The sequence below is a fragment of the Arachis duranensis genome, chromosome 10 (assembly GCF_000817695.3).
Source record: "Arachis duranensis cultivar V14167 chromosome 10, aradu.V14167.gnm2.J7QH, whole genome shotgun sequence".
In the NCBI taxonomy this organism is placed as follows: domain Eukaryota; kingdom Viridiplantae; phylum Streptophyta; class Magnoliopsida; order Fabales; family Fabaceae; genus Arachis; species Arachis duranensis.
Window position 1 is genome coordinate 38,602,373 of NC_029781.3, and position 20,930 is coordinate 38,623,302.

General features: G+C 37.3%; 1 protein-coding gene across 4 annotated transcripts; it reads right to left on the minus strand.

The window, feature by feature from the left end:
* Positions 1-15,554: 15,554 nt before the first annotated feature.
* On the minus strand, positions 15,555-19,995 carry LOC107469898 (protein IWS1 homolog 1-like). 4 transcript variants are annotated; one of them, XM_052255772.1, is made up of 10 exons: positions 19,474-19,994; positions 18,738-18,922; positions 18,308-18,399; positions 18,166-18,228; positions 17,916-18,066; positions 17,530-17,578; positions 17,025-17,108; positions 16,140-16,219; positions 15,832-15,972; positions 15,555-15,692 (listed from the first exon to the last, which is right to left on the minus strand). In XM_052255772.1, the coding sequence occupies exons 2-7, from the start codon at positions 18,747-18,749 to the stop codon at positions 17,095-17,097; spliced, it is 381 nt and encodes a 126-aa protein (XP_052111732.1). In that variant the 5' UTR covers positions 18,750-18,922; positions 19,474-19,994; the 3' UTR covers positions 15,555-15,692; positions 15,832-15,972; positions 16,140-16,219; positions 17,025-17,094. The 4 variants fall into 4 exon arrangements, with proteins under 4 accessions (XP_052111732.1, XP_052111734.1, XP_052111733.1 ...); XM_052255774.1 differs by having other exon boundaries at positions 15,832-15,993; XM_052255773.1 differs by having other exon boundaries at positions 18,738-18,927.
* Positions 19,996-20,930: the final 935 nt, after the last annotated feature.

A 20,930-nucleotide genomic window follows, 5' to 3' on the forward strand; every position in this document is an offset into this window, starting at 1 on the left:
AATTAAAATTAATTACTTAACTAACAAGAAACTAAAAGATATGATTCTAGAATTTAAAGATTGAACCTTTCTTAACAAGAAAGTAACAAACTTCAAATTGTTGAATCAATCATATTAATTGTTAGTGTAATTTCGAAAATTTGAAATAAAATTAAAAAAAAAAGATTTTTGAAAAATATTTTAAAGAATTTTCAAAAATACTAAGATAAAAATGAAAAAGATTTGATTTTTGAAGAAGTTTTGAAAAGATAAGATTTTAAAAATTGAAAATTTGACTTGACTTGTAAGAAACTGCTAATTTTTAAAAATTTTTGACCAAGTCAACCCAAAATTTCGAAAATTTGAAGGGAGATAAGGAAAAGATATTTTTTTTTATTATTGAATTTTTAATGAGGAGAGAGAAAAACACAAACATGACCCAAAACTTGAAAATTTTGGATCAAGACACATGATGCATGCAAGAACACTATGAATGTCAAGATGAACACCAAGAACACTTTGAAGATCATGATGAACATCAAGAACATAATTTTGAAAAATTTTTGATGCAAAGAAAACATGCAAGACACCAAACTTAAAAATCTTTAATGCATGGACTCTAACAAACGAAAAATGCATATGAAAAATAACAAACAACACAAAACAAGAAAACATCAAGATCAAACAAGAAGACTTGTCAAGAACAACTTGAAGATCATGAAGAACACCATGAATGCATGAATTTTCGAAAAATTGACTCAAGACTCAAACAAGAACACAAAATATTTTTGGTTTTTATGATTTTATGATTTTTTTTTGTATTTTTATTATTTTTTTCGAAAATATTCTTTTGGAAAAATGAAAAATAAAGAAATTTTTTTTTGAAAGAATTTTGAAAACTTTTTTGAAAAGAAAATAAAAAGAAAATTACCTAATCTGAGCAACAAGATGAACCGTCAGTTATCCATACTCGAACAATCCTCGGCAACGGCACCAAAAACTTGGTGGACGAAATTGTGATCATCAATAATGGCTCTTTGGTATGTGCATCTATTAACTCAGCACTTTCTTTCCACAACTTCGCTCAACTAACCAGCAAGTGTACTGGGTCGTCCAAGTAATAAACCTTACGTGAGTAAGGGTCGATCCCACAGAGATTGTTGGTATGAGGCAAGCTATGGTCATCTTGTAAATCCCAGTCAGGCGGAATCAAATGGATTATGGTTTTCGGAAAATATAAAGAGATACTTAATTAAATAATAAAGGATAGAAAAACTTATGTAAATTAATGGTGGGAAGTTCAGATAAGCGTATGGAGATGCTTGTCCCTGTTGAATCTCTGCTTTCCTACTGCTTTCATCCAATTCTCCTTACTCCTTTCCATGGCAAGCTATATGTAGGACATCACCGTCGTCAATGGCTACATCCCATCCTCTCAGTGAAAAAGATCCAAATGCTCTGTCACAGCACGACTAATCATCTGTCAGTTCTCAATCAGGTTGGAATAGAATCCCGTGATTCTTTTGCGTCTGTCACTAATGCCCAGCCTTCAGGAGTTTGAAGCTCGTTACAGTCATTCAATCCCGGAATCCTACTCGGAATACCACAGACAAGGTTAGACTTTCCGGATTCCCATGAATGCCGCCATCAATTCTAGCTTATACCACGAAGATTTTGATTAAGGAATCCAAGAGATATACGCCCGGTCTCAGGTAGAACGGAAGTGGTTGTCAATCACGCGCGTTCATAGGTGAGAATGATGATGAGTGTCACAGATCATCACATTCATCAAGTTGAAGTGCAACGAATATCTTAGAAAAGGAATAAATGGAATTGAATAGGAAATAGTAGTAATTGCATTAAAAGTGGAGGTACAGCAGAGCTCCACACCCTTAATCTATGGTGTGTAGAAACTCCACCGTTGAAAATACATAAGTGAAAGATGTTCAGGCATGGCCGAATGGCCAGCCTCCATGTGGTCACAAGACCGAATGATCAAAGATATCTAAAACAATAGTAAAAAGTTCTATTTATACTAAACTAGTTACTAGGGTTAACAGGGGTGAGTAATTGATGCATAAATCCACTTCCAGGGCCCACTTGGTGTGTGCTTGGGCTGAGCTTGATCTATCCACAAGCTGAGGCTTCTCTTGGAGTTGAACGCCAAGATGTAACGTGTTTTGGGCGTTTAACTCTGGTTCGTGACGTGTTTCTGGCGTTTGACTCCAGAATGCAGCATGAAATTGGTGTTGAGCGCCAGTTTACGTCGTCAAATCTCGAATAAAGTATGGACTATTATATATTGCTGGAAAGCTCTGGATGTCTACTTTCCAACGCCATACAGAGAGCACCATTTGGAGTTCTGTAGCTCCAGAAAACTCATTTCGAGTGCAGGGAGGTCAGAATCCAACAGCATCAGCAGTACTTTGTCAGCCTTCTTATAAGAGTTTTGCTCAGGTCCTTCAATTTCAGCCAGAAAACACCTGAAATCACAGAAAAACACACAAACTCATAGTAAAGTCCAGAAATGTGAATTTTACATAAAAACTAATGAAAACATCCCTAAAAGTTGCTAGATCCTACTAAAAACTATCTAAAAACAATGCCAAAAAACGTATAAATTATCCGCTCATCAACTACCCGCACCTATTCTCAAGTAACTAAAATCGAATTTTGTCGGCAAAATTCTCAATTAGGTGAGTAGAATGTAAAATCCAGTTAATTAATGACTAATCAACCCATAAATTAAAATTGATTCTAAAAAATTAGAAATGAAATTTTTGTGGTTTAATATGATATAGTAAATTAAAATGAAAATTTTGACACCAACTTTAAAGAAATCGGCCCAAAATTGGGCCGAACAGGCCAAACCGGGCCAACCAGACCCATATTAGGCCCAAGGCCCAGCCAAGCCCCCTTTAAACTAGAGAGCTCAGCACTCTCTCTCCCCTCAAACAACACACACATGCTGAGAAAGGGGAAGGGGAAACACAAAACCTTGCCCTCATTGCTTCCAACTTCAATTGATCATAACTTTTGAGGCCACATGACCACAGCATCGACCTCTACAAAAGCTCACAAAATTTTTATTGAGGAAAGCCACAATTTCTTCTTCGAATTTACAGCCCTTAATTTCAATAATTTTGGGTGAAAGGTGTTGAGATTTTTGAGTTTTGATGTTATTGGATCAAATTAACTTGAAGGAAAGGCTTAGTCTTGACTCCTTGATCCTTGGGTAAGGTAAGATTCTCAACCCTAAGCTAAACACTTGGAATTTGGTTATTTAGTGATTGAGTTATTATGTTTGGGTGTGATATTGTGGCTTAGGTAGTGTATATATGTGTATTGGGGCTTGATTGATGGTTTTGGAAAGCTTTGGAGTGGAGCAATAAGCTTAAAAATATGCTGGTGAAGTTTTGGGACCTTGAATGTTGAATTTGGAAGTGTTCCGGGTTGAACGGGAAGCGGCCAAGGTATGGTTTCGGTTTCTTGTATCTAAAATGTAATGTAGTTGTGAAAACGTAGGTTAGTGACCCTAGGATAGGATTTTGAAATGCTGATGCATTTGTTGGATGATATGGAATGAGTTGAATATGTGCATAATGGTAGAACAATTGTGAATGGTGATAAGTATTGGTAAAGCATGTAAAGTTATATGTGATATGGATTTATATGCTTAAGTGTTGGCGAGATTGGTGCTCTTGTTGGTAAGCATGCTTTGTATGTGTGTGCTATTGATATGTATATTCATAGTGATTGATGAAATTGAACAATTGTTTAAAAAATTGAGGTATGGAATGTTGATTATGAATTGAAGTCATTGAGTTGAGACTTGGTTAGAAATGGAAGAATTGGTGGGTTGAGGATTGAATAAGAGTTTGGAAATGCTTGATGTTGAATGGTTGAGTTTTGGTTGGTTTTGAATGAATTTGGAAGTGTATGTTTTGGAAAATTGGGAGTTTATGAACTTTGGTAAAAATGAATTTTTAATGAACTTCAGCAGATCATATCTTAAGCTATCGTTTTTGGAATTTGATGCTTTTTATATCAAATGAAAGATAATTTCACAAGCTTTAAAATGGTTTAAATTTAGTGGAAATCTAAATTTCGTGGAAGGAGATATGATAGTTGAAAGTTAGGTCTAAAATCTAAGTTATGACTAATGATGATGAGGTTTATCACCCAACAGGCTTGTAACCTTTCGAGGTGCTGTTTCAAGCTTATAAACCCCCATTTTTATCCTTTAAGTCTTACATCAATATAAAATGCCTAGTGATTGAGAAAAAGCTAGGGAAGGGGGAAACTTGTGGATGAAGAAAGGGGATATAATGAGGAGTTTTGACTAATGATGATGTTCTGAGTTGTTGAGGAGGATGGTGGAGTGCTGTGTATGATATGAGCCGAGTGGCTTTGTCTAATGATGATTTATGGCTGATTATGAATTATAAATTTAATCCGGATGGCTTAGATGAATGTTGATTTATGGTTGAGAATAAATGCATATATGCTGAGTTATTGATATTATGATTGTTGCACTCTACCTATATGAGATACGATTTTCCCTGGGTGAAAGCAGTGGCTAGCCACTATGTGCTCCAGGTGGGGACTCGATACTCTAGTGACCCTATGTCATAAGTATGGCCGGACACTGTGAAAGTTTCGGATGAGCTCACCCCCGTGAATATTGGTGCACGAAATTGTGATCTCAATGGCGCCAACAACTTGGTACGCACATTGTAATATCACTCTTTTTCACAACTTCGCACAATTAAACAGCAAGTGCACTGAGTCGTCCAAGTAATAAACCTTACGTGAGTAAGGGTCGATCCCACAGAGATTGTTGGTATGAAGCAAGCTATGGTCATCTTGTAAATCTCAGTCAAGCGGATTCAAATGGTTGTAATGGTTTTCGAATATAAAGATAAATAAAGCATAAAATAAAGATAGAGATACTTATGTAATTCATAGGTGGGAACTTCAGATAAGCGCATGAAGATACTATGTTCCTTCTGAATCTCTGCTTTCCTACTGCTTTCATTCAATTATTCTTACTCCTTTCTATGGCAAGCTGTATGTAGGGCGTCACCGTTGTCAATGGCTACTTCCCATCCTCTCAGTGAAAATTGTCCAAATGCGCTGTCACAGCACGGCTAATCATCTGTCGGTTCTCGATCATGTTGGAATAGGATCCATTGATCCTTTTACGTCTGTCACTACGCCAAACACTCGCGAGTTTGAAGCTCGTCACAGTCATCCCATTCCAGATCCTACTCGGAATACCACAGACAAGGTTTAGACTTTTCGGATCTCAAGAATGCTGCCAATGGATTCTAGCTTATACCACGAAGACTCTGATCTCACGGAATGGGAGGCTCGGTTGTCAGGCGAGGCAACTATGCATCGTGGGTCAGGAATCCAAGAGATACACAATCTAGCTTTCGCAGGTAGAACGAAAGTGTTTGTTAGGCACGCGTTCATAAGTGTGAATGGTGATGAGTGTCACAGATCATCACATTCATCAGGTTGAAGTGCGAATGAATATCTTAGAATAAGAATAAGCATGAATTGAATTGAAAACAGTAGTACTTGCATTAATACTCGAGGAACAGCAGAGCTCCACACATTAATCTATGGTGTGTAGAAACTCCATCGTTGAAAATACATAAGTGCAAGGTCTAGGCATGGCCAAATGGCCAGCCTCAACAAATAGCATGTGAATTCGAAAATAGGGAAAAAGACTCTTAGTACAATAGTAAAAAGTTCTATTTATACTAAACTAGCTACTAGGGTTTACAGAAATAAGTCTAAGTGCAGAAATCCACTTCTGGGGCCCACTTTGGTGTGTGCTTGGGCTGAGCTTGAGCTTTACACGTGCAGAGGTCACTCTTGGAGTTAAACGCCAAGTTGTAACGTGTTTTTGGCGTTTAACTCTGGTTTGTGACGTGTTTCTGGCGTTTTACTCCAGAATGCAGCATGGAGCTGCCGTTGAACGCCATTTTACGTCATCTAAACTCGAATAAAGCATAGACTATTATATATTGCTGGAAAGCCCTAGATGTCTACTTTCCAACGCAATTGATAGCGCGCCATTTGGAGTTCTGTAGCTCCAGAAAATCCATTTCGAATGCAGGGAGGTCAGAATCTAACAACATCTGTAGTCCTTTTTCAGCCTCCTATCAGATTTTTGCTCAGGTCCCTCAATTTCAGCCAGAAAATACCTGAAATTATAGAAAAACACACAAACTCATAGTAAAGTGCAGAAATTTAATTTTTTCATAAAAACTAATAAAAATATCCTTAAAAGTAGCTAGATCCTACTAAAAACTACCTAAAAACAATGCCAAAAAGCGTATAAATTATCCGCTCATCAAATATACACCAGTGAGAGTGTTGGATGTGAATTATGATTATGTTGTGGATAACTCGGGTTGGGGATGCACGACAGAAGGACAGTCCAATGGTTAGCTACCAGGACTTGTTGGGTTTGCTTTATAACCAACAGATGAGACTCATCAGCCACTAGGACAGGCATACATCATATGCATTATATGTGAATTGTTTGGAATGCCTAATTGATTGCATCATTACTTTCTAATTGTTTAACTGCCATATTTGCTTCCTACTTGTGCATTTTCTTGTGTGATATAATTATGTTTGCATATCAAATTACTGTTGGCGGTTGGGAGGTTCGAAAAGTTTGGAAAGGAGACATTTAGTTAGACTAGAGATCCTTAGTTAGTCGCCTATTTTTATTTCTCATGGTTTAGTATATTTATATTCTTTGATTATGAATTGGGAGTTCTAGGATTGCCTTCGGCTTTGCCAGGATATTATATGTTACACATTTGGGCACTGTTACCATGCTGAGAACCTCCGGTTCTCACCCATGCGGATTTTATGGTTAAGGAAATTACATGAAAAGTAAATTGCATGAAATAAAAATTGGAATTGGGTGCTGGGAAAGTAAAGGAAGTGGTAAATTCAAAGCAATTAAATGAAACTCAAGGCAATCTAAATGAGAAATAACAGAGAAAAAGATTCATTAGGGATTGGAGATATTATGATCCATCATGAATCCAATGGGTCTCAACTTTCTTCTCAAGCATATGAGTAGATCTATGGCGGATTGTAATTGATTGGATCCCAATTCCTTGGTAACCCAATCTCTCTAATCACAATCAATCTTGCCAATTCCTTGATCTAATTGTCATGAGAAGAGGTTAAGCATGTTCTCTTATCCATAAGCCACACAAATTCTTAAGACCTCAATTTCATTCGAATAGTGTTGGTCAAGAGAATTGTGAAGGATAGAGTTCCGATTCTAATGCTCATGATTCCCCATCTGAGGCTCACACAAGCATTCAACAGAGTCAAACCCCCTTCTAGAGTGAATGAATCTCAATCAAAATAGAAGATATCCTATAGCTACACAAGCTGATTGAGAAGAAGAAGTTCATTCAATCATGTGAATTATAATAGAGCCTTGATGAACTATTATTTTATGGTTTATCTTGTGCTAAATTGGGTGGTTTTTATCAGTTCCTTGCACACTTATTCATACAAACTGCATGGTTTTACAAATCCTTCCCAGTTTTGTTCTATGATTGAAAACTTGCTTCCTAAGCCTTTAAATTGTCAATATTTAATTCCCCTTTATACCATTCGATGCCCTGATCTGTGTGTTAAGTGTTTTCAGGTTTATAGGGCGGGACTGGCTTAGAGGATGGAAAGGAAGCTTGCAAAAATGGAAGGAACACAAGAAACTAAGGAGCTGACCAGCGAGGATCGACGCACACGCGTGCGTGATGTGGCGCATTCCATAACGACGGGTACACGTAACAGACGCGCACATGTGACACACACAGAAAAACATCGACGCGTACGCGTGACTGACCAATAAATTGCATTCTTTTGTCAACACGTTGGAAGACAACCTGGGAATTCTACTCCTAGTATTTCATTCTTAAGAATTGTACTTGCAACGTTATTTCATTCTTCTTAATCAGCACTTTTCTGCCCATCAAGCTCCTCCCCCTAATGATTGGGGTTTAGTTGATCATTGCTCTAAGAACAATTGACGTGAATTTAAATTGTTTGAAAGTAAATCAAACTGAATGTGAACTCAATTGTAAAATTGCATAAGAGAAGAAGTGCAGGAAATTGTAAATGCATAAAAGTAAATGAACAATACAAACTAAGAAGAAAGTGCACAATGTAAAATGGGTATAAAAGAGAAACGCTAAACTAAGCTCTTTGGAGTTTCTAATCCTCTAAGAGAGCTTGATGCCTAGGCATCTTAGGCTAGTTTCACAAGCTTTTTTCATTAGTATTTTACTTGGTTTTCATGCATTTCTTAGGCATTAAGCAAGTATTTGGATGAGAATTGCATGCATGTCTTGATTCAATAAAACATGTTAATTATATGCATTTTCATGAGATTTATGCATGAATTATCTAATGTTACGAATGATGCAAAATCTTATGATTATGGCAAGACTTTGATGTATTTATTTGGTTGACGATAGGTAAGAAGCAGCAAAGGAAGGATAGAGAAGAACCAGAGCAAGCAACGTTGGTGGCCAAAGTTGGCCCACCAACGTTGCCAAGAACATTTTCAAGAAGACAGCAAGCAACGTTGGTGGCCAAAGTTGGCTCACTAACGTTGCCTCAAATGTTGCTCCTGACAGCCTGACTGTGCCTTCTTCAAACAAGAATAACTTGAGCTACAAAGCATCAAATGAGGTGATTCCATAAGCATAAGAAAGTAGGGATCTAAAGCTTTCAAAGAATATAAGGCACTACATGGTGGACACTAAATTTGAGGGAGACAACTTGCCCCGAAAATGCAAAGATGAACATAGTATCAACATGTAGTAAGGCCAGCTTACCTCTTCACTTTTCATGGAGTATAACTCGAGCTGTAGAGCTCCAAATGATGCGCTTTCAATGGCATTGAAAAGTAGACATTCAGGGCTTTCCAACAATATATAATAGCATGGGGTGGACAATAAGTTTGAGCTTCCGAATCTGGCGTTGTTACAAATGTTGGTGAACCAACGTTGCCTCAAACGTTGCACACCAACGCCAGCGACCCTGTCCTCTTCAAAGGAGCATAACCTGGGTTACAGATATCCAATTGAGAAAGCTGACATTCATATCTTTCCAACCATCTTTAATAGTTTATAGTGGGGTATGAAATTGTTAATGTTGACAAGAAGAGAAAGGAAGCAACGTTGGTGGCCAAAGATGGCTCACCACCATTGCCCATCAATGTGCCAAGCTCAACAAAGCAATGTTGGTGGCCAAAGTTGGCTCACCAATGCTGTTGGCAATGTTGGAGGCCAAAGTTGGCTCACCAACGTTGCTGGCAATGTTCCAAACTAAAAAAGGGTGCCAATGTTAGAGGTAACATTGGTGAACCAATGTTACCCCCATCGTCTCCAATAAAATCTCTAAAATTAATGTTGGAAAATTTGCTGCGATGCGTACGCGTGAACGCAAATTTTAGCCTGTCACGCGAACTCCTGAGCGACGCACATGCGCGAAATTCAGTTTGACACATATGTGTGGGCGACGCGCACACGTGAAATGGCAAAATTGACCATTCACGCATAGGTGTGGGTGATGCGTACGCGTGACCAGACGAACGTTGGTGCACCAACCAACATTGAGTCAAACGTTGTTGGCAATGCCCAAAAGGATTTTTTATGCAACATTTGAGCCACCGTTTGTACACAAATGTTAGTAACGTTATGGCTAAATTCATTCCAAATGGCACCATGCAAAGTATGAACGTCAGTGAATTGATTCCATTGTCAACGTCACAATGAGTGTCACTCCTAACTGCTTCAATCAAGGCCAAGGCCCACATCCAAGTCCTTTGAAGAGCCATTTTTAAGATGAGAAGTAGAGTATAAATAGAAGAGTTTTTGAAGATGAAAAGAGAGGCCCTGGGGGGAGGGGGCTCCGAGAGGCAAAGAGTGAGGAACCCAAAAATGGGAACTCTGTATTCATTTTCTTTTGATTTAAATTGAGATATGATGAACTAAACCCCATTTCATTGGGTTAGGGAACTCTATTGTAATTTAATGGATCAATAATAGTTTTCATTCTTCTTCCTCTTTCTTTTCTCTTGATTTGCTTGAAAGCTTTCGATCTTCATCCAATGGAACAGTTGGACTGGGTTGGGGGGTTGGATGGATATAGTGACATATAATCCTTCCAATAGTTTGATCTAGAAAAACATGTGGTATAATCAGTGATCGTACTTCATCTCTTTCCACGAGCAATTAGATCAAGGAATTGGGCAATTGTTCAAGCTTATAGAGATTGAATTTCCAAGGAATTAGGATTCAATCACCTCAGATTGCCAAGAGATCAATGAATGCATTGATTGAGGAAGAGATGAGAATGAACTTGACCGGAGAATGCAACATCTCCTAAGCCCAATGAGCTTCCCCATCTCTATTTTACCCATTCTTTAATTTTTGCTGTTTACATTTATGCTCAATCATCCCCATTCCTATTTAAGGTTCTGCAATTTAATTTCTTCTCTTTACATTCTGCAATTTAATTTCAGTTATTTACATTTCTTGCTATTTACGTTTACCGCCATTTAATTTTTTGCAATTCTCAATTCAATTATGCTTAGTTCAACTAGAACACTCCTCTAATTAAAGTTACTCAACCAATCAATCCCTGTGGAATTCGACCTCACTCTATTGTGAGTTTTTACTTGACGACAATTCGGTATACTTGCCGAGAAAAATTTGTTGAGAGATAGATTTTCGTGCATCAAGTTTATGGCGCCGTTGCCGGGGATTGATTTTGCATTGACAATGATTACATTGGAGGATAACTAGATTGAACACTTTTCTTTTCTTTGGTTGATTAGTTTTATTTCAGTTTGCTTACTGATATTCTCTGTAATTTAAATGGTTTTTCCTTGTTTATTTACTTTCTAGCACACTAATCCACTAACTGTTTGTGATATTGCCTCACTAAGAATCCCTTATTTGTGACAACGGGGATTCTAATTTCGTTTGGTGATTATTGTTTGAGACAGATCTTTTTGCAAGAAAGAAGGGAGTATCCATCATATTATGGTCAATCAAATTTCATGGGAAACTTTCCACCACCACAGAATGATTCAAGTTATTATGCTCATGGTGGGTGGGAGTATCAAGAACATGAAATGGGATACTTTTTAGAGCCACAAAATGGTCCATATTTTGATAAACGTGATCACTACTCAAGTTGTGGCTGGGAAAATTAAAATCAAAGAGATTTTACTAATTCATACCCCATTCATCAAGAGCCATCACCTCTTAATTATCCAGCCTCACCTCTTAGTTTTACATATCCAAATTCATCATTACTTGAGCAAGACTCAGCACAAAATTCCTTCCTAAATCCATACAATTCATTTCACCATTCACAAAATTCATTCCATTACCCACAAGAGTCATACCACTCTCAGAACATACAACCACAAAATAACTAATTCCATTCTCAACCTCCAAATTCCAACTTACCATCCCCATCTAAGGATAGATTATCCCAGATTGAGGCCTTGCTTGGAGAACTTTATAAGGAATCTAAGGACATGAGAGCTCTTAGAAAGGAGGTAACATCTAGTATGCAAAATCGGGGGGCTGCCATTAAGAAGCATGACGCACAAGTTGAATATCTATTAAAGCAAATCCCTACCCATAATTATTCTAGTGATACCATGGCAAACCCAAGGGAAGAATCGGAAGAACAAGAAAAAGAGGCACCCATACCAAGTGAGATTTCTATGAAGAAGGAGGATGTTGTGAGAATATATAAGCCTAGGACTCCATACCCACAGAGGCTACTAAGGGTGACAAAGGAACATGCAAACTCACTCCCAAAAGACTCAATGCAATATCATGTAGAGGAAAGGGAGGAAGTGCATTAAGGATGTCCACACTCAATTGAAACAGACAGTTGCATAGAGGGTGAGTTCATTGAACCACCAATTCAAGAAGCTCTTTGATGATTGTGCATCATGTCATGTTTTTCTATGATTTTTCATGTCAAAATTTAATTCATTATGCTTAATTATTGGGTATTTTTGTGCTTAAGTTGTATATTGCTTAGATTTCTTTGAATTGTTTAACTTTATATAAAATGGTGGAAAAAGAAGCAATAAGCACAAAATAAGCACAAAAGAAGAAAAGAAGAAATTTGGGCGTGCCACTTGGTACTTTGGGCGTGGCACGAGGAGTTGAAAAAGAATGGGCGTGCCACTTGGTGCTCTGGGCGTGGCACGCCAAGTTTGTGAAGCCAAAATCTCAAAGAGAGCGTGCCACTTGGTATTTTGAGTGTGGCATGCCAGGCTTAAGTTTCCAACCATATATAAAACTTTATAGTGGACACTAGAATTGAGGAAAATATTGACCCCGAAAACACAAGAAGCAAAACACGTCACTGCAGAGTTACTAGCTTGACCTCTTCATCTTCAAAGGAACATAACTTGAGTTGTAGAGGTCCAAATAATGTGATTTTAGTGGCGTTGGAAAGATGACATCAAGATATTTCCAATGATATATAACACTCTTTAGTTGACATTAAAACAGAAAGTGAAAAAGACAATTCTTTCCAGTATTGCAAACCTGGGCGAGGTACGCCAGCTCGAGGGCGTGGCACGCCAATCCCTTTCCTAAGATGGGCATCGCATACTAGGTTCTGGGCGTGGCACGCCAGTTCTAATGGCTAGAGAGGAAGATTTTGTGTATCATTGAGGGTATGGCACACCAAGAATGGGCGTGGCACACCAGTTTCAAAAACACAAAGCGCGTGACACGCCAAGAGTGGGCGTGCACGCCGGGGTACTTGACAGACTGACCTCTTCACCTTCAAATGGGCATAACTTGAGATACAGAGGTCCAAATGAGTTTATTTCAGTGGCGTTAGAAAGATAATATCCAGGGCTTTCCAACAATGTATAATACTTTATAGTGGACATTCATTTTGAGGCCAAAACAACTCCATCTTTTTAGCGTGCAAAGTGGGTCATACTCCAAGTGAGAAATTTCTATTGGGCGTGGCACTTGAAACCACACGCCAACTTCTTCCTGCAGCCCCCAACCATCAACCAAGCCCACCCCAACTCTCATTCAAGCCACAATTATCAACCAATCAAGGCCACAAGAAGCATCTAGAATAGTTCATTTTCATTTCATTGTAATTTTCTTTCAATTTGATTTAAGTTTGTAATTTAAGGGAGCCTATATAAAGGCCTTAGTTCCATAGAATGGGGAATAATAAAGAATTCTGGATACACAATTGGGGGAGTGGTTCTTCAGACCCCTCCTTCCACCCTTCTCTCCTCTTCTACTTTCTTACATCTAGATATTTTAGTTACTAACTCTTTCCATTGGGAAAGAGAGCTCTATTGCAATTTAATGGATTAGTTTGTTTTTCTTCTTTTTCTTCTCTTCATCTCTCTTTGATTTACTAGAAAGAATTTTGTTTTTTATTCTAGTGTTCAATCGTCTTGTGAAAGAGGTTGAATGCAAAATGGGTTTCATGGGAACCTTGGAAAAGAAAACATGAAACCATGCTTGAAATTCTTTCTCACACTTGAGTAGATTTGGGCTTTGGGTTGGATATTGTGACATTTAATCTACCCATTATTTGGATCTATGAGAGTGTGTGGTATAATCAGGGACCAAGCTATATCTCTCTTCATGAACACTTAGACCAAGGAATTGGCTATTGATCAAGAATTGAGAGATTGAATCACCAAGGAATTGGGGTTCAATCACTCATGATTGCCAAGAGGTCAATGAGTTGCATGATTGAAGATGAAATGAGAATATGATGGGTCTGGAGAATGTAATACCTTTTGATCCCAATGCTCCTTTTTCTTTTTTAGTTCTAACCATTTACTTTCCAGCACTTTACATTTCCAGCACTTTACTTTCTTGTACTTTACATTTATGCCATTTACTTTCTTGCACTTTATTGCTTTCCTTTACTTTCATGTCATTTATATTTCTTGTTGCTCATCATCCAATTATGATAGCCTAACTAGAATAATCAATCAACTATTGTTTGCTTAATCCATTAATCTCTGTGGGATTCGTCCCCACTCCTAGTGGGTTATTACTTGGCGATATTTGGTGTGCTTGCCAAGGAACGGATTCATTTTATATGGGGTGTGAATTCCGGTCGATCAAGTGTTATGGCGCCGTTGCCGGGGATTAATTATGATTAACAAACTACCGGTTGGTTGATTACCTAGATTAGACAATTTTATTTTTGTTTCTATTACTTTGGTTCCTTTATTTTCTCTTGCCTATCAACTGTTTGTGTTAATGCCTCACTAAGGATTCCTTGGTGACAAAAGGAAATTCTCTTTTCCTTGATGATTATGTTATTGATACACAACAGTTTCTTTATTTGCTTAGTTTTCTTTCAAATAAATTGAGATGAGATTGCATAAGATAAGTTTGGTGTTGCCTTGCAACAATTTTTTTCCAATTCTTCACTGGATACTTGAATCAATTCCAATTGAAACTGTCAGACTAAGTTTGGTGTGCCACTCATTTTCTATGCAATGTATCATGAATACCCTCTTCTTTTTGCAATCACAATGTCTCTGTTTCTTGTGTCTTTATTGTGATTCTTAATTTTGCTTGCCTAAAACACATGTACTACTAACACCCTATTGTTTAAGACATTCATGACTCATCATAAACTCCATCACCACTGTTTTATGTGTTGCTTGAAGCAATCATTCTAAGTTGGTGTGGGAAGGAGAAGAATAGGAGAAAAAGGATAACAACAACAATGAAGATGAACTACAAGGTGATAAAGTTCTTTTTCCTCTTATTTGTTTCTAGTACTTTAAATTGCATGGTTGTCTTCTATTTCTTTTATATACATGTATGTTGTGAATAAGCATAGCTTGATTGCTGAATTGTAACATGTGCTATGACATTATGACTACCATCTTGAATTTTGTGAGTTAAAGTAATTAAGTAATCATGATTTTAAACAAACAAGCACTACAAGAAAATAAGCTTTCTGCCATGCTTTAAAAGCGTGCCGAAAAGTGCAAAAAAGTGTGCCGATAGCTTTTCGCCACGCTTTTTGAGATATCGGCACGCTTTTGAAAGGGTCACATCTGCGAGCGTGCCGATAGCTCTATCGCCACGCTTTTGTGGATCTATCGGCACGCTTTTTCTGTTGGCACGTTTTCATGTCTCGCCATGCTTAAATAGCGTGGCCATATCTATTAACCTATAGCTACGCTTTAAAAGCGTACCAAAAAGTGTACATATCGCCACGCTTTTAAAGTGTGCCGATTAGGTTGGTTTTCGGTACGCTTTCACATACAATCACACTTCAAAAGCGTGGCTTGCCAGCTAAAATCTTTTGCCACGCTTTCAAAGCGTGGCCTTTTCCTTTGTCGAATTAAAAAAAAGAGAAAATTAGAAGGTATAAAAAATTGATTTTTTATTGATTTACATGAATTATTTACATGCTAAAATTGTAATTAAAAAATTACAATACTTTAACAAAACTAATAATTGAATTAGGACAAAATAAGTTCATCATTAGAACTTAGGAGATCATTAGAACTATCAAAATTATCATTAGAACTTATCACCAGTCTTGCTCTTTGATGCAGTCTCTCGTAGGTACGCTACCATTTTATTGGCACCTTCAGATTCACATTCCTACATGAAGGAGATGGATTTATAAAATAAACCATTACACTTAACCATGCTCATTTTACTAAGAAAATCAAAAGATAAAACTGAAATGCCAAGATCATGTTACAAATGAAACTTCAATTGCAGCCATGATGACACCTACCTCATAATCATATCTAGAAAAAAATTTCTTCCATAAGTTGCCCAGTGTTCCTTCACAACATCAACCACGGAGATCAGTTTCTCTCATGCCTTCTTGTCTTTGTTGTGGTGCGCAATAATAGAAAGCCAAGCTAAAACAGCCCTGTAAACACAAGATACATGGCTGATGTATGTTGCTGGTTATTATGCTCACAATTTATGAAAGTCTCAGTTTTGAAATTGATTACATCTTTTATATGTTTTGTCCCTTTATCAAAACAAGGAAGATGCAATGAACAGAGAGCGAATAGATTCATGAAAAGAACTTACTGTTGCTTTCGAATAAACGAGTTCCACATATGCATGAATTTCTTCTCAGCATTGGTCACATTGTCAAAATTACCAAGCCTCTGCAAGGTATCAAAATGTTTCAATGAATCTTCAAAACGTATAGTATGAAGAAATACTAAAAGGTGCAATAGATTTCATATTCCCATCCCAAAGGCTCAAACTAAACCTATACAATGATCAATCAGAAATTTAATTGTCAAATTAGAATCACAAATGGTAATTAAGCTCTCCTAACAAGGTCTAAAATTCGATTAAACCATCCAATTTAAGTGTTGGTAAAGTACATTTTTTTTGTTCCTGAAGTTTTCGAAAAGTATAAAAAATATCGACGTTTAATTTGTTTCAATTGTGTCGCTATTGTTTCAAATATGTCTCTTAACCCCGAAGGGTATAATTGAAACATATTTGAAATTAGAGGAACAAAATTGAAACGTTAAGGGTCATTTTAAAATTTCTCGAAAACTTCAGGGACGAAAGAGTATATTTTATCCTTTAAGTGCAGTTGATGTAAATCCAAACAACAATTTGTTAAGAAACGGCATATAAAGTAATTAGCAGACTCTTATGGGTTAAGTAATTAGTGACACCGCTAACATGTAAACACTATTAAGTAGGTTTTTGGGTAAACGGCAAAATATTTCCTTACAGCTTTTCTATGTTCTTTCTTTCTCCCTTTGAGACACTTGTGTTTCAAGAAGTTAATAATAAAAGTAACAAAGAACTACTGAGCCTCATAGCCACAGGGCCATGCAAGTTTTACCCAAAAGCTTTATCAGACCGTTCTTGTATCACAAGAGTTACATTTAAAAAGGTAAAAGAGATTATAAATTTTGAAACAAGGATCATATATATAATCATGCATACCCTTAGCTCTTCAAAATCAGCAACTTCATCGTCAACTTCATCCTCACTATCTCCTTCTGATAGAACTTCTTCAAGTTCCATTGGCTTGAAGGACAAATAAATAAATAAATGAAAACGGAAATGAGGAAAATATTTGTCCGACATAAAAAACCATTAAAGAGCATGTAATTACATATTTTGATTTCTTTTGAGAGAGAGAGGAGATATTTTTCTAAAATATAGAATTGCTAGCATACTCTGTTAAGAACTTTCCATTTGATGGACAAAAACATATTTTTGGTAAAATATTTCTATTCGCATCCCCAACATTATCGAACCGATGATCTAAAATCACATTTATTATCCAAACAATTGCAACAAATAGAAAATTTCCACAGGAAGATACAAGGAGCACTCTGTATAGGCCTCTCATTGTACTCGGCTCTTGTTTTTTCAGGACGATTTATATATGTCAAGGAAACTGAAGTGCAGAACAGTAAACAAATAAATGGCAATCACTTATTACCTGGTATATGCGAAAGTGATAGAATTTTCGCTTGCTCAACTGGGAAAGGCTGAAATGTTTTCGAAGAGCTATGTCAGAGCTTTGTACATCAAGTAATTTACAGGAAAAAAGATTTATGATCACATGTAGACAATGACATGACAACTTATTTCAACCCTTCCTATATACCAGTCCAAATATCATTTACGCAGATCAGTTTTATTCCCTCTTAGTAAATATTGAGAAAAACTACATCTCTCTACTTCCAATTTTTATTTTTACATATTCACTTCCTCAGTATTCTACATTTGTAAGATACTCTCCAAACACTTGAAAACTTAAAGAATTTCAGGGAATCATAAAAAGCTTTAAAAAACAATACTCCCAACCCGAGGTAAAGCACAAACCTTCATTCTCTGCTGATCTTCTGCAGCAGCTTTTGCTCGCACTCTAACTTCTTCTGGATCAATTTTAGACTGGGGACGGATCACAAAATCCAAAGGTGTTGCTTCTGGCCTTGATGCATGTTGCCTTGAAGAAGACTGTCCAGACCAAGGCCTGCATTATACATTCAGAACAATTAGCATCTATAACACAAATCAGTGACAACTTAGTTCACACTGCTCCACCAGTAATATCTTAATGCCCAAGACTTACTGTGAAAATTCCAAATCAAGATCACCATCTCTAGATTCTATCCCTGCTGCTTTATTTGCCAGCCTGTAGAAATTCAGCATATTGCAATACATAAGACAAATATTGCTTAAGACAAGCAATTTAAATCAGAATGGTTGAGCACTTTTTAACAGTTGGCCTCCTGAAAGGAATCCTGTCGTCCTCAGCATTTCTCATGTCCTCAAACCGTGTACTCTTATTAAATATTGGTCGGCTCTGCAATTACAAAGCAAAAATGATGTACTTGTTGAAGTATCTGTCCCCAAAAAAGAAAACTACTCCTGGATGAAAATGGATAGCTTGTAAAAAAAAGAAAATGCATACCATTATAATGTCTTCAAGAATCAGTATAATTTTTAAGGAAAGATAAATGATACATGCTGAAGCAAGAGTTTCACATATTACTTACCCATTTGTCAACCAGTTCCTTTGCTAGTTTTCTATTTACATTGATTTCTTCGTCGGACTTCGATAAGAGAAGAGGAAAAAATGTGGAGAAGTAACTAATAACAGATGACAAGCATAGATATAGAAGCTAAACTTCAAATTTATACCAGTTTTTTCATGATCCCCCAAATCTAAAAAACATTGAGCTGCAATATTAATTATTCCTATTCCTTCAAAAATTTCAGCAGCTTGCCTAAGAATTTCGTGCGCATCCTCAAGATTCAAATCACGCAAATGGTTTGCAGTTTCCCTAAGACCAGCAGCCTTAGACTTTTTCTCCAGTAGGAGTCCCCTGCTCTTTCAAAACACATTGTCGCCAAGCAGAGTTATTAATTAAAACGACTTATCACAAGCAGAGTTTCTTGGGGCAAGAACAAATCTAAACACAAAGTTTAATTCATTTAACAAGTTTCAATCCTCTTTCATAAAAACATACAACAACTCGGATCTTAAACCACACACATAGCAAAGGAACAATTAACTCAAACCATCAATATCAATCAACGAAATTAAACAAATCAAAATCCTAACCGTGAATGCTTAAAGTATGAAAAGATTAACCTACTGCTAGTTAATGTAGAAAAACTAGAATAACAGAACAGGCAAAGCAGTAGCAATTCAGCATCACATAGTAGCAGCTGAGCACTACCACAGCTGTAGCAGAACAGAACCAAATGTCAAGAAGTTTAGGAAAAAAAAAACCCTAAACCAAATATCAGATTAGAACAAAAAATATAAATTTAGAAAAATCAGGAAAAAATGAAGAACCAAGAAAATCAAAACAAAAAATCAATTTCAAAAACAAATAATCAGATCAAGAAAAAATTTGAACAGATAATTTACCACTGTGCTGCGAACGCTTAACGTGGCTGACGGAGGTGCGACGAGTGAAGGAGATGGAGACGGCGGCGCGACGACTTCAGAGAGGGTGACGACAACGCGGCGAGTGCTGAACCATGGAAGGAGGAGTGACGATTGAGGGTTTGCGAGAGAGAGTGAGCGTCGACCGGGGGTTTGCGATAGAGAGTGAGCGCCGAGGGAGGCCTTACCAGAGTGAGTCACCGCCGAAGGAGGGATAGGTGTTTACAGGAGAGACGGAAGGAGAACCGACGCAGGGAACACCGACAGAGATGGCACCTATGTAGGGGTTGCTAGAGAGGGTTGGAACGAGGTTGACCAACGAATGTTATTGGGGGAGAGAGTGAGAGCACCGGCGATGAGCTCTATGTTAGGTGAAGAGCGCCGCCGCCGTTAGGGTGATGAGCTCTGTGTTAGGGTTGTCGCTTTTAAGGCATTGTTTCAAAGAAGAGGAGGGTGTGTTTCGAAGAAAGGAAGAAGTGTTGTTAGGGGGTTGTTGTGTAAACTGTTTGTTTCGAATTAAGAGGGGTGGATTTTTTTTTTGTGGAATTTTGTGGCCACACTTATAAAGCGTGCCGAAAGATTTAGAGGAAACGGTCATGCTTTAAAAATGTAACGATAATGAAACTATTTTGCCACGCTTCAAAAGCGTGCCAATTTTTCTCTATGCCCACGCTTTTTAAGCGTGACGATAAAAAAGCGTGGCCAAATTTCAAATAAGTGGCTACCCTCATAAAAGCGTGCCGATTTCTCTCTATGGCCACGCTTTTCAAGTATGGCAAAAAAAAGCGTGGCCAAATCACAAATCAGTGGCCACCCTCCCAAAAGCGTGCCCATAGACCACTTTTGGGTACGCTTTAAAAGCGTAGCAAGAAAAAAGGGTGCCGACAGGCCTTTTTTCTTGTAGTGAAGGTAATTAAAGAAGAAGTTAGCATGAGCTTGTAAGTATTGGGAAGCTAGCATGACTATTGTTGCTCAATTGCATTTGAATTTGTTTAATTGATGTTTTCATCTAGGACATTTTATGAAATTTTTGAAATCATGAAAACCTTGAAGAAGCAAATGCAAATAAGGCAAGAAAAGAAAAGGGAAAGAATGAGAAAGCTAAAGGCTTTGAGTACCAATGACAATTCGTTTGTTAAGTACTTGTGGTGTTTATGAAAACAAAACATTTAGAGTCAAGGCTAGGCTCAAATGCAAAGCACTCCCTCAAAGCTCAAGGCTCTAAGCATCAATGATTAGAGAGTAAAGAAAAGAAACAAATGAGCTTAAAGAGTCCTTTAATTAAATGCTTGTGGTGCTTATGTATCAAGTGGTAATACTTGAAAATAAAGCATTTAGAGTCGTTGCTTTCAACAAATGGTGCAAAGAACCGAAGAAGCTAAGCTAAGAAAAGAATGAAAGGCTTGTTTTAAGGAAGGAACATAAAGAAAAAGATTTCA

Excerpts from the sequence above, each read along its gene's own strand:
- LOC107469898 (XM_052255772.1), bottom strand. Across the intron at positions 18,229-18,307 it reads AGGAGGCCAACTGTTAAAAA|GCTGGCAAATAAAGCAGCAG; the intron begins GTGCTCAACCAT and ends GAATTTCTACAG. Across the intron at positions 17,579-17,915 it reads AAGATCAGCAGAGAATGAAG|CCTTTCCCAGTTGAGCAAGC; the intron begins GTTTGTGCTTTA and ends AAAACATTTCAG.